The sequence below is a fragment of the Melozone crissalis genome, unplaced genomic scaffold (genome assembly GCF_028551555.1).
Source record: "Melozone crissalis strain CALT ecotype California unplaced genomic scaffold, PUWL_Pcris_2 ptg000014l_1, whole genome shotgun sequence".
Lineage (NCBI taxonomy): Eukaryota > Metazoa > Chordata > Aves > Passeriformes > Passerellidae > Melozone > Melozone crissalis.
The window spans coordinates 15,544,199-15,557,621 of record NW_026535792.1 but is presented as its reverse complement, the minus strand read 5'-3'; the positions used below and the strand labels follow the sequence as shown (position 1 = coordinate 15,557,621).

Genomic DNA, 13,423 nt, shown 5'->3' with positions numbered 1-13,423 from the left:
AGGGAATGGGAATACCAAAAGAATGAGATGTCTTTTTATTTGCTCCCATATGTAATCTGTTTAATGAATAGGTTCCCCTTAAATTTCATAATAATATGATTGCTGCCTAACAGTGTTCATATTGTCTTGGTGCAGTTTGTGGTAGTAGAAATCAGTCTGCAAAAACCAGGCCAAAATGTATCCTAGAACATAAATTTCATAGTTTTTAAATTTCAGAGAAAAGCTACAACCTGATGATACAGGACACTCTGTGTCCTGAATATTCTGTGAGGCTTATTCAAATGTGATTTTCTGTAAAATATTTTTTCCAAAGAGGAAAATGGTTTATTATTGTATTAAAGACTGACTTAGTAGATTCTCTTCAGTTTTATTGTTTGTATTTTCACCAGATTTTACTATGAGGAAACAATTTAGATGACAGCAAATATCTGTATCTGGCCTAGAGCGTGAGGTGTAAGCAGAAATTCTCATTCCCAGAACAGGAAACAGAGCCTGTGGAAGGGAAAGGCTAATTCCAAAGTCCCTTAAAACAACAATAAAAAAAATGGAAATTGGTATCACGGTAAGTAGTGCCATTAATCACTAAGCATCATTATGGGAACAGAGCAAACAGTTTTTCTAGTGTGCAATTAGGAAAAGAGCACTCATTTTGTAATGATAAAAGCAGAGAGATTTAACTGTGGCATTTAGTTTCTGTAGTTACAATAAGAAGTGATACTGTATTCAGTGGTTGCTATCAAATATACTCAGATAAAACCAGTAATTGCTATGACAGCAAATCCAGATTGGGTGCTTCTCCTCTGGTGACTCACACCCAGCAGGAAGGGCTATCAGTTACATCAGTCATTATTTTACCTCACACACACATTGCTTCCTGGGTTGCAAAGATAAATCTCACTAGAGCTGTTACAGTCATGGAAACACAGAGGGAAAGGAAGCTGTCCCTTTGTTAATCCCTTTGTTAATAGAGAATGTTCAGAATCTTGCTTTTCAGGTTGGCCTGGTGTGTGAGAGCAGCTTCAGTGTGGAATAGCATCCAGGGGGCACAGGGGAGTGGTGGGAGCTGTGGGTGGGGTGGGCAGTGCTGGGCTTTGCCCCAGAGCTCTGGGTAAACCAGCCAGCCTGAGCTGTCTCAGGTGAGAGCAGTGTGTTGAATTCAGGCAGCAGATGAGGTCATGTTTGCTAGAGCAATACCTTGAAATTAAAGCCCAAATTATATTAGGAAATACTGTCATTCAGAAAACACCCATGCTAATGGAGTTCTACAGAAATATGCTTTGGTTAGTTCTAGCTGGTCAGTGTTTTGGAACTCTGTCTCAGTTTGTCCTAATTGACTTGTTCAAGTTACCCCCACTGTTGAATTCAAGCTCTGTGTGATTTGTAAAGGTTTTTGCTTATTATCTTTGGAATTGTAAACTTGCAGAAATCAGATGCAGAAAGTCCACCTTTAAACTAGTAGTTGGGTTTTGGAAGATGCTGGCCCTGCACTAATAACACTGAATAATTTATGCAGAACCACAGTCTTAATAAAAAATTTAAGAGCCAAAGTCCAGATCTCTGAAGCATTTTGGTTTTGCTGGGGCATCTTGGCACCATGCCATGGTTCTGCAGTGCCTTTTCTCCTTGCTGCAAATTATGCTCAGTAAGCTCTTGATCAGGCAGCCCCACCAAATTCTGCTCAGTTCAGTCTTGAACAGTTCCAGATACCATAACCATTCTGGGATATTTACTTAATTTTTAAAGGAATAAATCCTAATAAAAGGTTAAAGTAGAGTCATCAAAGCCACATTCTTTCACTCAGAAGCAATGGTTCTGAATACACATAGAAGTTGTTGTTGGAAGAGAAAATTTCTTAATTATACTTTCAGGGCAAAAAACCTCACTCTCAAACGAGCTGCCTGATTGCTGGGGACAGGTAAGAGCTATGTAGCATGGAGTGTTACCAACTTTAACACTCACAAAGATACTGAATGTGTAGGGATCCTCATGGAAGTTTTGCACATTGAAGCATTACCAGAGGAAGTCCAGAAGTTCAAATGTTGGTTGGCTGTTTTTCTATAAAGATAATATAATGTAAACTGAACCAGTGTCCTGTAATAGATAAGAATAAAGCAATCTAAAGAGATATTAATCTGGAAAAAGTCATTAATAATGTTTATTAAGGTTTTGGGTATCATCAAATGAGGCTCTTCATGTACATTACTAATCAGAGTTGTTTTATTCAGAAGGTTTTTCTGCTGTTTGTTTTCATCAAAAAAGTTTTGGTTATCTTTGGACCAAGACTTCAGGTTATTTGTTTTGTAAAATAATAAAAAGCTTTTTTATTGACAAGATATTTAAAGCAAAAGGTTCCACTGAATTGTTAAACATCAAATATAGTTTTTCTTTAAAATAGGAAAAGAATCAAGAATTATATCAAGTGTTTTGAGATAGCAGACAATCATATGTTCTTAAGTTATTTCTGATGGGGATTTTTGGTTTTATTCCCAAACAGATCTTCCTGGTCTTTCATTCTGTCTTTGCAATCCCACTTCATTAAGTCACCATTTTTTCCACATATCAAACACAGGCTTACCTTTCAAAATGTGGGATAATCCCCTTCTATATTTAAATTACTCAGTTTCCCTTCAGTATCTGCCTTCACCAAGCCAGTGACTATTTTCAGATCCTCATTTTGCTTATCAGACAAGCCCTTTCATGTTTCATGCCATTATGCCATTAACAAGAGAGGAAATATCCTCACAGGCAAGATTAGTGATGACTCCTTGTTTTCCTTCAGCTGCTTTTGTGACCCGTGCCCTGCCCTGAGGGTACCTGTGGGGAAGAGTGAGGAGGGAAAAGAGCTGTGGTTGTCACTTCTGAGGGGTGAAGAGTTACAGGGTCTGCTGAGTTATTGTAAGGAAGATACAGCTTGCTTAAGGCTTTTGTGACAGTAATAAATTCTAGGAGTGTCCCACATATATAGGTATTTTACAAGTGTGGTTGTTAATATGAAATGGGAAATAGTGCCTGATGTAGTGTTTGATCCTGCTGTTTGCTCCCTGTCCCCACTGTGTAAAAACTGCTTTTGAGGTTGTATTTATTTGAAAGCTGTGAAGGGTATTGTTTCAACTTTCTTTTTCTACATTTTGAGTTAATTTATTACACTGTGGAGGGGAAGGACTTCTTGAGCTTCACTCAGGACTCTTCTGTTGAACATATGGGGAAAGAATGAAGGAAGTTCTAGCTTCTTCTTAGCCTCTAAAGCTTCTGATTCCCACCATTTGTTCTATGAAATGAAATTAGCTAAATTAAAAAATATGCTGCTAGTCTTGTATAATCTGTAGTGCATTGCTATATTTGGTAATTTCTAAATGCTTATTGTTTAGGTATTTTGCACATGGAATTCTTAGCAGTCTGTCACCTTACAGACTTTTTGGGTTGGAGTTTGTATTTGTACTTTAAACTTGGTCTGTTTACTTTTGGGAAAAGTTAATTTCATTCATGTGTTAATGATAATTTTTTGTGTTGGTGGCATTGTTGAGAAACTTTATTATTATTATTATTAAGTATTAGTATTATTATTTTTAAAATTGCCTTCTTTTCCTGGCCTAAAAAAAAAGCCCTGACTTCAGAGCTTCATCAAGTATCAACAGTGACAATTGACAAGGTGTTATTGTTGTAGCAGTGTCACTATGATCAGGGTTAAGATTGGTAACTCATTCTTCATACTTGTATGGTTCATGGCCTCTTTGTGGAATTTCAAAGTTAGTGTCTTCATCTGGTATATTTCATGATGTTTTAACCAAAAGTGTGAAATAAAGAATGTCATTCTTAGGGCAAGGCATTTCCATTGCACTAGGTCATAGTGGAGTGTGCAAGAGTCAAAATGTATTTGATAGCTCTGAACTTTTCTAATTCTACCTGCTTGTATTTCAAAGTGCTTGCAAGCTGTGGTTTTGTTTACCTTTTGATATCTGTTTTGCATATTTGTACGCTGATTGTAGTAGATCCTGCTAGTGCTCCTGGATAACATCTTAATAGTTCTGTTTGCTTTTAGAACCTTTACAGATGCAGAGACTGTCTGCAGGGATCTGCTGCCTCATTTGGAGGAGACCCAGGGTGAAGGCATAGAGCCAGCAGGTAAATATGTTAAAGATGATCCTTGGAAATTTGAGCTCTTCTTAGATTTGTTTTTTCTTTTTAAATGTAGTTTTTATGTCTATTCTAGCAGGTTTTGACTGACAATTTCTCAAGGCTCAGTTAATGAAAGACAAGATTAAAACTGAAGTGAGTCAGGGCAGCTGAAAATTCTTCAGGAGCTGCCTGAAAATTTGCATGTGTTTCTGCCAGTGTTTGTCTGTATTTGAAATGATGACTGGATAAAAATTAAAAATAGCTTGATCCTATTGAGAATCATGCAAATTTTTGTGTTACCTTTGGCATCACAGCCTACCCACCAGCTGTCACCTGGGGAGGATTTGGTGTGCAGTGTAATAACTGGAGGCTTTAAAGGAATATCTGTGCTTTGGTCAATTCTGTGTTGCATCAGAGCATGTGCACACTGGTGTCATTGAATCCAGCTGCAGTGCTGAATGGCTTGCCTGAGCGTGCTGCCATGTGGCTTAAAGGAGGTTTGCTAGCAGAACTTTGGAAGGTTTGCAGCCCTAAGAGAGTTCCCTGTTGCCTTGGAGAGGCTGCTACTGGTCTAAATGTGCTCATTAAAACAAAACATTTGTTCTAGCAGAAAACTGAAGCAGTGAGCACATAGCTATCTGATCTATGTAGGAATCTTGCATGCAGACTTTATAGTGTGTATAAATATTTATCTGACTGGATATATGGTTACTTTTCAATAGGCAGGTCTTTGATACACAGTAGGGTTCTTTCCAAGAAGTGAACTGCTAGGTATATGCTTTCAGTGAGCAGGAAATAAATGTGGATGAATAAAGGCATTAACAAACTCCTGTTTTCAAATTTACAGGGTATCTTATTGTACTGCTTGAGCTACATGTTCTCTATGTAGATTGTCACTGAGACTGATTCTGCAGAGTGCTTATGAAGGCTCTGACCTATTTTCCTAAGCATTTATCTGGGACAGTGGTTAATGCTGCCAGCTCCCTACCTGCTTCTCTCCCAGAGGTTGCTGCAGTTTAGAGAAGTGAGCTGGGCTGTACAGCAGAGCTCCAGCAGGAATGCACGTGTCACTCAGCCACTGCTGCAGGGCTGACCACAGCCTCTGCCACAAAGCTGAGGAGAACAGCTAAGGATAGAAGCCATTCCAGCTGTTCCATCATAATTTTCCTGCAAACACAGGTCCCACCTTATCCACTTTAATTAAGCAGTTACTTTATTGGTGTTTAGATATGTTTCTAGTTGATGAATCAGGAGCTTACAATTTGTTAGACTTTGTCTTCTATTTGACCTTGGGAATCTGTGGCTCTACTTGTTATCCATTTAAATGGGAAGCAGGCTTTAACATGGAAACATCATACTGCTGTGCAGATGCTGAGTGGTGAGGTGAGGACTGAATTTCAAAAACTCCTCCCAAAAGATCTTTCATGAGAAGGAAGTTCAGTGACTGGTTGCAGGAGGTCTACATTGTATGTAAAGAGAAAAGGAGGAGATTCTGATATCTTCTAGTTGTTCAGAACTGACTTCCTCACTTTATCATTGATACATTCTGCAACCTCAGGAGTAAATTTATCTAATAAGGACCACAGGTTGTTCTATAATTTTTCCCCATTCCTTTCTACCAATGTATAGAAGCTCATTCCTGTGGAAGCAGGATTTGGGGGTTTTCTAATGCATATGTAAATCCAGAGTGCCTTTAATGTTGGCAGCACACATTACATTGACTTAAAACCAGTGTGAAGTTAGAAGAGAATTCATCCATGCTGGTTTTATACTGATGGAATCAGCAAAATAATTTATGTCAGAAAAGAGCACTGGAGGGCAACTAGGACATCTTTCTGTTCATAGGAAGCATTGTAGCTTTGTTCAGCTGAGTTTTGAAAACCTCCAGGGAAATTGTACAGCTTCTCAGTACCTCTTCTTAGGCTGAGTCACCTACATTGTAAAACTCTTGATCCAGCAAGAATTCTCCTTGCTGCAGCTCATGTCAATTGCTTCTTGTCCTTCTGCTGTGTGCCTCTGAGAAAAATCTGTTTTCCTCATAGTACCTGCTTCAGTCTTAAACAAACTGCAGGTAGATTAATTTTGTATCTTCTCCAGACTGAAGAAACACAGTTCCTGCAGGGATTCTTGTACGTGGTGTGCTCCAGACCCCTGAGTGCCCTGGTGTCACTTTTCTGGGCTTGTGCCAGTTTGCTTGTCAGGATTTCTCTCTTGCACACTGTCTCAGGGGCACTGAGTAGGGGGAAATAATCCCTTTCCTTGGTCTGCTGGCTTAATCTTGCCAGTGCAGCCAGGGGTGTAGTCAGCCTTCATCTCCATTGGGGCACACATGTGACTCACAGCCAACCTGTTCAGCAGAGCCATGGGGGTTTTCCTGCTGAGCCAGCTGGCATCCAGCCTGTGCTGTGCCATGGGGCTGTCCTTCCCAGAGTGCAAGACCTGGCTTCACCATTTTCAAGCTTTCAGGTTGTGTCAGCCCATTCTTCCAGTATGCTGATGTCCATCCAGATGGCCTCGCTGCCTTTTGTCCTGTCCATCACTTCCTCAAGTTTGCTCACTGAAGCTGGTGAGAGTGCATTCTGTTGTCCAGGACAAGAGTGCCATCGTTGTACAGTGTCATTCTCACAAGTAACCCCTGAAGAATGTCACTTGGAATCGACTGCTAACAAGACTTAGAATTGCTGACCACTGTTCCTAAAGACTCCTTGTCCAGTCAATGTTTTATATACCTGTTCCTCCAATTGCAGCTGGTTCAAACCTTCCAAGGATGCCGGGCTATGCAGAAGTTGTCAAAGACTTTGTTAAAGGTAGAGTAAGCAATGTGCTGCTGCTCTCACCTTCAGAGCTAGTCAGCTCATCTTGGAAGGCAGGTGGGTTTTATTTACAGGGCCAAGTTAAGGGTGGCCATTCTCGCTGGTTTCAGTCACCATTTTATAGCTCAAAATGATTTCTAGGAGGGTTTGTTCTATAGCATTTCCATGGACTGTGGTAAGGCTGATTGACCCTTAGTTTTCTGCATCCTCTTTCTTCTGCTCTTTGAAGATAGGTGTGGCATTTACCTTTTTCCTTGTGATGGGGACCTTACCAGATTGCTGTGCTTTCTCAAACATGACAGAGAGCAGCCTTGGGATGGCTTTGACCTGGGTCCTCAGTGTCCACTCTGAAGGAACCCATCTGATCCCATCAACTCTTGTATGTGTGCAGTTTGTGTAAGTGGTCCCTACTTTGATGTTCTGCTGCTGTGGGTAAAACAGCTCACCTTCCAGTAGGCATGGAAGCTCAGGAAGCCTGCCCTTGCCAGTAAATACTGAGGTGAAGAAGGCATTGAGAGCATCAGCCCTGTGCCTGTCTTGTGTCAGTGAGTTGCCCACAGTATCACTGGTTCTCCCTCTGGTTGCCACTGTACCTGTTAGAGCCCTTCTTGTGACTTTTCACATTACTCACCAATTTCAATTCTGAGTTTTGACTTTCCATTCCTGCATGCCTGGGCAATGTTTCTGTAGTGATGTTTCCTCCTGATTACACCCTCCACACGCTTTCATTTTGGTGCATCGTAATCACTTTTAGAGGCGTCAGTATTGTTATGAAGCTTGTTTTGCACTTGTCCTGGTGCACCACTCCCTCCACTTCAGCTCATGGAGGCATTCTTTGGAGGATATCTCATTTCTCTGGTCCACACTGTAGGGGTTTACTGATGTGAGGCGGAGAATGTTTTATTGTAATTAATAATTGTTCCGTTTTCCTGCAGTGGAAAAAGTAGAAGTTTCCATTAATTGAAATATTTTTGTGTGTTTTGGTTAATTTAAAAATATTTCCTCTATTTGTCTTTTCTGTTAGAGAGGGTAAAATTATTTGTTTATTGTGGAAAACTGGTAATATAACAGAAAACCCTTTTCTTCCCTCAGCTGTGGCAAGACAAGCCACAGGAACTCACAGCCACACACAGTTTGTGTGTTTTATTAGAAGAATCACTCTGTGTTTGGGCTGGCTGAGACTTTCAGGTTCTCTTGAAATTCCAAAGTTCTGTACCTTTGTTTAATCTGTTTACTGGCACAAGGAGAAGTTTGACACAAATGCCAAGCTTGCAGACTCTAAACAGTGTGTATTCAGCTCCAGCTCTTACTAAAATGAAGTTAATCTTTCAGGTTCATAGACATCTTGAAGAAAAGTGAAAAATAGTGGGTGAGAGGAGGAATGGTGTATTTCTGTTTTCAGCAGAATGTGATGGCGTCATAGCTGTGGAATCTTGGATGATGACTGACAGGAATGCCTCCAGCAGAGAGCTGAATTCCTTCTCCTGTCATTAGGGCAGAGTGATGTTTTGCAGCATCTGGCATATAATCAAGACCCTGTTTTGTGAGTTAGTTCTGATTAATTTTCAGGCAGAAGTTAAATTACTGGTTTACTTCTTGCTTCGCAGGGCATATCTGTGGAATATCACTTGGAGTTGCTCAGATCATGCAGCAGGGCCATTCCACAATCAGGCTGTTTGTCTGTCTGAAAGGTGACCTTGGGTCCTTTGCATTTTATATGACTCTCAGAGCTGTTCTTCCATAAACACCTGAATTCATTTACATTCTCAAATCCTTTCTGGCAGTCACCAGAATGCTTGCAGGTCAGGTAGTGAACAGAGAGAAGGTTTCACTAATGATATTAGCTTTAAGCTGTAGGATTAGTGTATTTCTCTTGATTTCTCTTGATCCTTCATATATCCCAGAGGTTCAGCAGTTTCAGCCAGACTGATTATACATGGGAAAAAAAAATTGTTATTTGTTTGTCTGTTTGAAGTAATTTTTCATATCTGAGCTTGTACCATGTCAGAACTTCCCATTTTACATGGTGGAAGGAATAAACTGGCTGTTAAAAACCACAAAATGTGTAACGTGTTCTATGTTGTGTGTAATTTCAAACTTGATATAAAGTATTTGAATAACAAATGTACTTTGTACACAGTATTCACATGTAAACAGTTCATAAGTTTGGGATTATATTGTAAAAGATCAGTTGAAAACTGCAAGTGTATCTTTTAAGGGGGTCTTAACTACTTTTTTCCTCCTGTTAAGTTTCTTGTTGAAAATTTACACTTTAGTTCCCATCTTGGTGGGAAAACTGCCCATCTGAAATCCCAGGTATTTAGATCAGCTTTTCTTAGAACAGTTCCCAAGAGAGGTTGCAGTACAGTGATCCTGTTATAACTAATGAATGAGACTGCCCTGAGCCATCTCTTCCTTCAGCAGGTAAGGCAGTGAAACACAGAAAATGAAGTCTGATCATGGAGTTCTTGGCCTTGGAGGAGAATGACATAGGGAATAAAATGTCCTTCCAGAGCCTCAAACAGTGACAGTCCAGATTTTATCACCTGAATAAAATCTCTGTTCTTCTTATCTGCCAATATAGCCTTCTTTAAGCAGAAATCTTTTTGCACCATTTCTGACCTTCAGAATTCATATGAAGGACATGAGCCAAAGTCACATAGTAGTGGATGAAAAAGCATTTTGAGTGTGAAGTATAATGCAGGTAGCAGGAGTTAGTGGAAGAAAGAGGAAAGGAGCAACTACTCTTTGCTTGCATAGAGAAAACTTTCAGTGGCATCAAGTGCTTTGAGCTGCAGTGCTGGGTTTTTTCCTGTTACTCTGTGAAGCTACAATTGTATAAGGTACCAGTGCTAAGAGTGTATATTGAGGGGTTTTATTCTGATCTCCACTTGGTTTCAGGAGATACTGAGTTGATTTCCAGCCTGGACATTGCAGTTTAACTTTCAGGTGCTACTGAAGCAGAACACCTGTTTTGCTTCTCCCAACATTTATAATTGATGCATTTAGTATTTAGCCAGGCATTCCTTCCCAGGGACTTTCTATGAAGAATGAGCCCTCTGCTCAAAATCCCTCTGCAAACTGACAGAGGAATATATTGTTCATGTTCTGGGATTTTCTACTAACTCTGGGGACAGACAAATTAGATTTTTAGAATTATTTGGCTTATTGAGATTTCAGAACTGTTTTGAGATTTAAGTTCTACCTGCAAATACATGCAAAAGCAGAATGGGCATTCAGGTTTATATTTGTGTTGTATCTTGAGTATTATTAAGGTGATGCACAGAGTCTCTGAAAGTGATTCTGTTCCTTGTCTTTGATATGAATCAAAGATGCCTTTTTAACAGCAGAAAAACCTGCATAATGAAAACAAAATGAAACCCAGTTTTCAAGTACATTTTTGGTTTCTATGTATAGAGATTTCAGGGGTTTGACTGGTTTTCATTATTCTCTGGGAGCAGTGGTGTTATTTGCTGCACATGTGAAGTGAAAATACACTATTAATGCAACTTCTGGCATGTTATTGTAGTAATGTAATGTAATGTATTGTAGTAATGTTGCTAATATTTTCTGTTTCCTTAAAGAGAGGATCATCTTTATTCAGGAACGTTTTTAATATATAGACCAGAATGTTGTATTTTAGCTCTGTATGCTATGATTTTGTTTTGAACAGAGCAGTCACCTATCTGTGTCCAAGCACACCTGCAATCCCTGATACCTTTGTTTTGGAAGCCAGAACATCTATATATATAATTTTTCATCTGGGCTTTGGTGTGTCACTGCATCCAATAAACATTTGGATTAACAATTCTCTGACAGGTCTTACCTCTCATGCTTTTCACACCTGCTCTGGGGTTAAGTGCAGAAACAGCTGCTTTGCCTTCTCAACTCATAAAGTATTTATTGGGGTGCTACTGCTTACACTTTGATAAAGTCTGTCTATTACCTAAACTCCTTCACAGCTATTTGTTTCTAAACGGTCTGGATTTATGATGCCCTTTCTCCAGTGACCTAAGCACAGCTCCACCCCTATGTTTTGAAAATCATTATGTGCCATTGACACATGAGAAAATAAAGGTGCATGGAGATGAAGCAGCTTAATTTGTACTTATTGTTGTCATTAGCACCTTCTGTTTGTCAGGAGAAGAATGCAAATCTACCAGCCAGGAGCAGGAATGGAATGAAATGTTTGTGAGCTTACAGTACTTTGCTCTTGGTGCAGGGTGCCAGTGTGTTCTAAAGCACTGGTGTGGATCCAGCTGTGGCTGATGTGTTCCTGTATTGCCACAGGTGCTCAGAGAGGCAGTTCCCAGACCTCTGAAACACCTAGAATAGCATTGGAGAGGGGTGTGATGCATGTTGTACTTTTGATCACTCCAAAACTGCTCTTTTTCAGCCATTGAGGTAGCAGGAACAGCACAGATACTAACTTAGCTTGCTTTGCAGATTTTGCTTTCCATAGGCACAGTAAAATACAATTATGCTTATTAGCTTGTATTAGGAATTACAAAAGTACTGTTTTCGGTTAGTCTTAATTCTTACAAACCCAAGCACTTTGGTCTGAAATTTTTTCACCAGCTCACTGTAGAATATATCCATTTTTATGCCTATACTAAAAGTATTGCTTCATTTATGAAAGTACATCTAAGGAAAAAAAATTCTTAAAAATGTTCTTGTACTGTTTTGTTCATAAGTATGGGAACTGCTTGATGGGGGAGTCGTGGGAGGGTTTGTGCTTTCCTTGTGAGAATTCACCTGAATTTTGCCAACTTATAACCCCTAGATCCTCTAAGGAGTGTATTCATACTCAGCCTCTTGCAGGGTTTGCAAGAGCCAAGGACAGTCTTTGAGGCAGACATTTCTTGTGAGTGCCAGGGACTGTACCAGTCCTTGGCACCAGTGGTGAGAGCCAAGTGACATTTGTTGGTGCTCTGCATCTTTGTCCTGTCAAAGAAAGGAAGAAAAAAACACAGGGAGAAAAAAGTGGATGGTATAAAGACAGGGTGAGGAAGACAAGAACAGAAGATGAAAAATGGAACCATGGAAGCAGGGCAAGACAGGAGAGAGTGGAATGGACACATCAGAACATGGGACACATGACCAAGGGAGAAACTGTGGGAAGTAGTGAGGAACAGGGACAGGATGAGGGAGAAGAGCTGGAGGGGCAGGAGGGAGGGAAGAGGTAGAACACACAAAAGGAGCTTGGATACTGAATGGAGCCGGAGGTTTTGTATCTTTTGGATCTCTTCAGCCTTCTGATTCACCACCAGCTCCATTGGCACAAGGGAGAGTGCAGAGCTGAGCACAGGCAAACAAATTCAGCTGGAACTGGGGGTGTGCCTGCAACACACATCATCAACAGAATTCTGTATGGCACTTTCATTCAAGATGCAGAATGAAGTACAAGAAATGGAGATTTCTCTTTCTACGTGGTAAATTTGATAATGAGAAAATTGGAAAACCCTTCTCTCAAGAGCTGGGAAGTGCCAGAGTTGTGCTTAGTCCTGGGGCCTTTATTCAATCCTCTTGTTTTCTGGTACACAGTCACATGGTATTTTTCAATTGCAGATGACCTTGACAATGGTGCTTTACCTTCCAGAGTCTCTGTGGACTTCTTTTGCTGATGGCAGAGTCAGACTGAGAATAGATAACTCATGCCCACAGACTCCCATAACAGTTCATCAGATGTTCAAGGAGAGCCTGGAAAAATATGGATCCCTTAATGCTTTGGCCAGCAAAAAGAATGGAAAATGGGAGAAAATAACTTTTTCAGAATATTACTGTCTCTCTAGGAAAGCAGCCAAGAGCTTCTTGAAGGTAGGTGCAGGAAACAAAACCAATGTCTTTAATCCTTTTGTCTCCTTTAAAAACCCAAAAACCAAATTAATAAAAAACCCCAACCCCAAACCCCACAATATATAAGAAGGTTTTTGCATTACTTGAAGATCAGTATTCAATATTCTTTATTGAAATGATAATGATGAAAATGACTTTTGGTCAGAGGTAACACTGCTGTCAGGGAGCCTTGACTGCAAGTGAGGAGATAAAGACTATCTTTAAAACATTCTAAATATAGGGTAATATTAGTACTCATTATGCTGTTATTCATATTGAAATATTCTGGGTCTTGAGACTTTCTGGGCAGCAGAGTTCATGCAGACAGGAGAAGGTAGTGGAAAATTCACATCCTGTTAATTGCTTATAAATGCCATATTTGCTATGGATACCAAAACATGCCTTCACATGCCTTGTCAGTACTGTGATAATAAGTCAAAAGTGTTCATGGTTTATATTTGTGTGTATGTTTCTCTCCAGTGGGCCTATATTATATAATCTCCTGTATATTATTTTTAAGCTTGGTCTTGAACGATTCCATAGCGTAGCCATCCTTGGATTTAATTCTCCAGAATGGTTCATCTCAGCTGTTGGAGCTGTTTTTGCTGGGTAAGATTTTTTGGGGGGAGTTAATTTTTGAGGGGGATTTGGGGATTTCT

The 13,423-nt window shown here is 39.9% G+C and overlaps 1 protein-coding gene across 2 annotated transcripts in view; it reads left to right on the top strand.

The window, feature by feature from the left end:
• The window catches only part of ACSBG1 (acyl-CoA synthetase bubblegum family member 1), a 35,165-nt gene that overhangs the window by 4,916 nt on the left and 16,826 nt on the right, over window positions 1-13,423 (top strand). The window contains exons 2-4 of one of the 2 annotated variants that reach the window (XM_054272541.1): window positions 4,040-4,122; window positions 12,529-12,746; window positions 13,285-13,373. In XM_054272541.1, coding sequence (XP_054128516.1) covers window positions 4,040-4,122; window positions 12,529-12,746; window positions 13,285-13,373 — 390 coding nt within the window. The remainder of the gene's footprint in view (window positions 1-4,039; window positions 4,123-12,528; window positions 12,747-13,284; window positions 13,374-13,423) is intronic. The other variant, XM_054272542.1, reaches the window with a different exon arrangement.